Source organism: Penaeus japonicus, unplaced genomic scaffold (assembly GCF_977035675.1).
Source record: "Penaeus japonicus unplaced genomic scaffold, GWHDUDI00000001_assembly GWHDUDI00000002, whole genome shotgun sequence".
Classification (NCBI taxonomy): Eukaryota; Metazoa; Arthropoda; class Malacostraca; order Decapoda; family Penaeidae; genus Penaeus; species Penaeus japonicus.
Genome location: NW_028234404.1, coordinates 6,465,878 through 6,470,150, shown reverse-complemented (window position 1 = coordinate 6,470,150; position 4,273 = coordinate 6,465,878). Strand labels below are relative to the sequence as shown.

The following is a 4,273-nucleotide window of genomic DNA, read 5'->3' as shown; positions in this document are numbered from 1 at the left end:
TTGTTTTCAGCTTGGAACTGCCAGGCTTGGAGATGACTGTCGGTCTCCAGTCCTCTGAGTTCCCCGGTTCAGGACAGTCGCCTGATCTCTTCTCTCAAGCGAGGTCAGTGTAGAGGAGGTTCTTGTAAACTTATGGATGAGTTGGTGTTATTATTGACTAGATTAGGAATTGGGGTGGGTGGGGAGGAGCAAAGATTGATGGGTTTTGTTTATGTATAGAAATTATATATATTCTTTGCATTGCATGTTGCCAGTAGAAATGGAAACCTCCAGAATCTAAATGCTATCACAGTTCAGGATTAAAAAAAGAAGGAAAGAAAAGTAGAAAAGACAAAGGCTTTATAATTTGGTTGAATGAAATGTTCTTAGCAGGAATGAGACTTGTGTGGAGGACCAACTACGAAGCCTCACCTTGGACTCTGGGATGGCTCAGGACGGGAACTCCAACAGCAATTCCAGTAAGTAGGGGATTTTGTTGACTCTGAACGGGTTTAATTATTTTTATTTCTTTTTATATTATACTTTTATATTAATTCTATTATCATTTTTTCTTGTATGACTTGGCCACCTTCATGTATTTTGTTCTTTTTCTATAAGATTTATGTGGTACATGTTTTGAAATTGTGATTTTGAGTGTTTTATATTTTTGCCCTGATTTTGCCATGTATATTTTAGAATGAAAGCCTACCAACTACAAAATAAAGATAATAGAAAAATAAATAAAAAGTCTTCTTCACATATTACGCAGATTTTATATCCGTTTTCCCTCAACCTTCAGACCTTACCCTCGGGAACACCTTTGGAAATGGTGCCACGAGTCCCTCTGCTGCTCAAAACAACGTCCTGGACTCCTTTGGCAGTGGACTGGTAGACAAGTACAGCATTATTAGGGAGGAAGCAAGCAAGGTGAGCAAGTTCTGGGATAATAGACCTCTTGAGTTCACAAGTTGGTCTTGTCTTGCTTATAAAAACAAAAAATTTAATAGTATGAATGAATTGAGTTCTGTACTTTGATGCCATTTCGTTTGAAGGTTTGCAGAATTTGGTGTATTTTGGAAGTGTTGTATAGTTTCTTGTGACTGTAAATTATGTACAGGATAATCATCTTCCTAGTTTCTGTTAAACCCAGGTTAAGCCACGGTTCCTGAGCCTCCCATTTTGGTTACATTATAACTGCAATACCACACACTTGGTATCGCAGTGGTTTCAATTATGTCATAACTGCAAAACAATTTTTAACAAGCCTTCAGGAAGTTTACAGATCATCATTGCCTGCAAATAGAATCATAGGATTAAGATATAGAATGCTCTTAGCCAGCCCACCTAGTTCCTTAGATACTGGCATTGGACTGTATTTTTTTTAATAAGGTTAATGTATGGAACACACTACAAGTAATGAATCAGTTTTCTCATGTAGTTGGGTAGTGCAGATTGCAGCAGACATTCCAAATGCTTGAGGAAATTTAAGGTAGATCAAGCAAAAAGTCGAGCTGAATTCCTGAGATAATCAAGCATTAACTTGTACCCACACCTTTTTTTTTTCCTGTTGAGCAGAACCTATACTGTTCTCAAGATAAAATTCATGGATATACTTTCCTCCTGCAAGTAAGGTAAAATAAACAGCCCTGTAGAATTCCTAACAGGGAAAGTCCTACCATGATTGAGTAAAAATTCACCCCTCCATATCTTCACTTCCTCCCAGCAGAACACATACGATGAGGCCCACACGGGGTCATGGCAGAGGTGCTTGGAGGGTAGCATAAGACTCATGGAGCAGGCAAAGGAGATCCTCGGTAACCTGTCCGATCCGAAGCTCAAATCTCAGGTCTTGGCAACCAGTCAAATGCAGGATTATTTAGCCAGTAAGTTTTACCTTTTGCGTGTTGTTCACTGTCTTTTTGTTTGATTTTCAATTTGTTGATTTTTCATTTATTTTGTTATTATATTTTGTAGATATTTGAAGTTATTTTTTTATTCATTAGAGTCTCTCTTTCTCTCACACTTCTTTGTTTATTCTTAACTTTGTAAGAATATTTTGCTTGATATAAGGAGCATGAAATGCATTTTAGAGAATTGATCATTTGTTAATCAAATAGAATGAGACAAGATTGAATTTAACCTCAAAACACTGGAAGAAAATCCCAGGCTTCAACCAGTCGACACCAGATCTCTTATTATTACCCCCGAATCATCACCACTTCCCTCCTACTCCAAAAGATCTTCAAGAGGTATGGTTCGTGTGCGAGCGGATCACCTCCTCCAGCCAACAGGTCACAACCAGCACGAAAGTAGACGAGCTGTTGACGCAAGCCAAGAGTCTCTGGGAGGAAGTCAAGGTGTCTGCAGATGTTAGTATACCCAAGGTCAGTTGATGTGTTAGTGTGTAGGATTTCATTGAAGAGGTTGATGATTTTGTTGGTATTGGGGGCAGGGGGGGGGGGTTATGTGGTGGGAATATTCATTGAACGGACATCTAAGCTGTGAGGGCTTGCTTTTATATTAACGATTACCATTTGGTTTGGTAAAGGCAAATTCACTTCTTCATTTTACTGTCATATGTTAAAATGTCTTTGTAAACACAAAAATTGTAAACCTTCATATATTTTGATGATATCTTTATCTGTTTTAGTGATAGTTTTGCCAAGTTTTTGTTTTGTTGTGTTTTGCTTTTTCTGAAGTTACCCAGTAATTAAAAAAAATGTAAGAACCAAGTATCACCATTTGAATACATTACACTCTAGCATTTTCTAGCATTCACAACTGCATATATAAATTACTCCTACTGGACCTCAAGACCCTCAACCCTCACCCTCTTGCTCGACCCACAGATGGAGGGCAACGAGAGAGACAACCAGATGAGCGAGAGCGAGGTTTGCGGGGTCTGCCTGTCGGGGGGCGGGAGCAAGCTCACCTATGGGGGCCACTCCTACCACCCCCCTTGCGCCAACCTGTGGCTCAATTGCGTCGACCTCCTCCTCCCCTCGCTCACGCCCGTCACGCTCCTGTGAGAGGCCTCTGGGGGAAGGAAGGAAGGAAGGCAGGCGGCTAGGATGGACGTCGAGCCCCAGCGTATATGCGTCGGTGGTTTTCCATTCTCTTATGTTCTATTTTTATATTGTTTTCTTCTCTCGCTTTTCTGTCTTTGTCCAAATGTTTTACTCTTCTTACTCTCTCTACTTATACATCCATCTTTAAATATTTTATTTATTTTTTTTCTCTCTCTTCAAAAGTGCAATGTAATTAAAGATACATGACATTTCTTCTTCTGCACGAACTGACATGAACAAAAGCTTCACCGGGCTTGCATTTGTTGTGTTGATGTTAAATAGTATTTTTTGCCGAGACGAAGAAACCAAAAAAACCTAGGCATTAACATGATAAAAGAACATTGTAGGAAAAGCATGTTTCGAAGATTTATTTTGTGTATATATTTTATATAAGGACTCAACATTGTCTAGTCTTGTAGAATAACCACCATGTATATGTATTATCTCCATCTCTTTCATTATATATATATACACAGATTGATATAAATATGTGTTGTGTATTGTATATGTATGTATGATACTGTATCATTTTTAGAGTGGGAGTAAGTGCCTGTATGTGTACAGAAGTAATATTGTCATTTCCCAGAGAATTCTATAGAGTTTATAAATCAGATAAACATTCCATTTGTGAACATAGACTAAGGACTGTGATCATTCTAGTTCTTTTCTCTCTTTTCTTATTTTATTTATCTCTATTTATCAGTTTCATTCTTGTAATATTTTATGGTTCACAATGAAAAGAAATTTGTGTATCATTTATTTGAGATATATAATTTTTTTTACCAGTCCTTGGAAATATTTGAGGTGATACTGTATGGTTGGCATATAAAAGAAAATTTATTAAAAAAAAAGAAAGATTTTTTCTCCCCTTATTTTTTTTCTATATTTCTATATATACCTCTTTGTAATGAAACTCTATTTATTTTTCTTTTACTCTTATTTAATGTATAACTTACAATAAATTATATGAGAAATGTACAACCAGTACAAAATATATTAACTGTACACTAGTTCAAGCAACAAGAACAATAAAAAATATAGATCATGTAGCACCTCTTCGGAAATACTAACAACATTTGAGATGAGAACAGCAATTTGGCTCTTAATAAGGAAAAAAATACGAGAACTCGCAACCTCTTCTGTAAAAATAAAAAAAAAAGAGGGCTGAGCTCTCTATCTCTCTCTCAAGCACATTAAAAATTAAAAAGGAAAGGCAACAAAAGACG

At 36.9% G+C, this 4,273-nt stretch overlaps 1 protein-coding gene across 7 annotated transcripts in view; it reads left to right on the top strand.

Annotated features, from left to right (window-relative positions):
* The window catches only part of LOC122252388 (uncharacterized), a 14,693-nt gene extending 10,791 nt beyond the window's left edge, over nt 1-3,902 (top strand). For 2 of the 7 annotated variants that reach the window (XM_086546191.1, XM_043014854.2), the window contains 6 exons: nt 11-103; nt 373-458; nt 779-906; nt 1,706-1,862; nt 2,218-2,363; nt 2,829-3,902. In XM_086546191.1, the coding sequence (XP_086402317.1) occupies nt 11-103; nt 373-458; nt 779-906; nt 1,706-1,862; nt 2,218-2,363; nt 2,829-3,008 (790 nt within the window). In that variant the 3' untranslated portion in view covers nt 3,009-3,902. Of the gene's footprint in view, nt 1-10; nt 104-369; nt 459-778; nt 907-1,702; nt 1,863-2,217; nt 2,364-2,828 lie in introns of all 7 variants that reach the window. The other 5 variants (XM_086546188.1, XM_043014852.2, XM_086546182.1 and 2 more) reach the window with 3 other exon arrangements.
* The last annotated feature ends 371 nt before the right edge of the window (nt 3,903-4,273 follow it).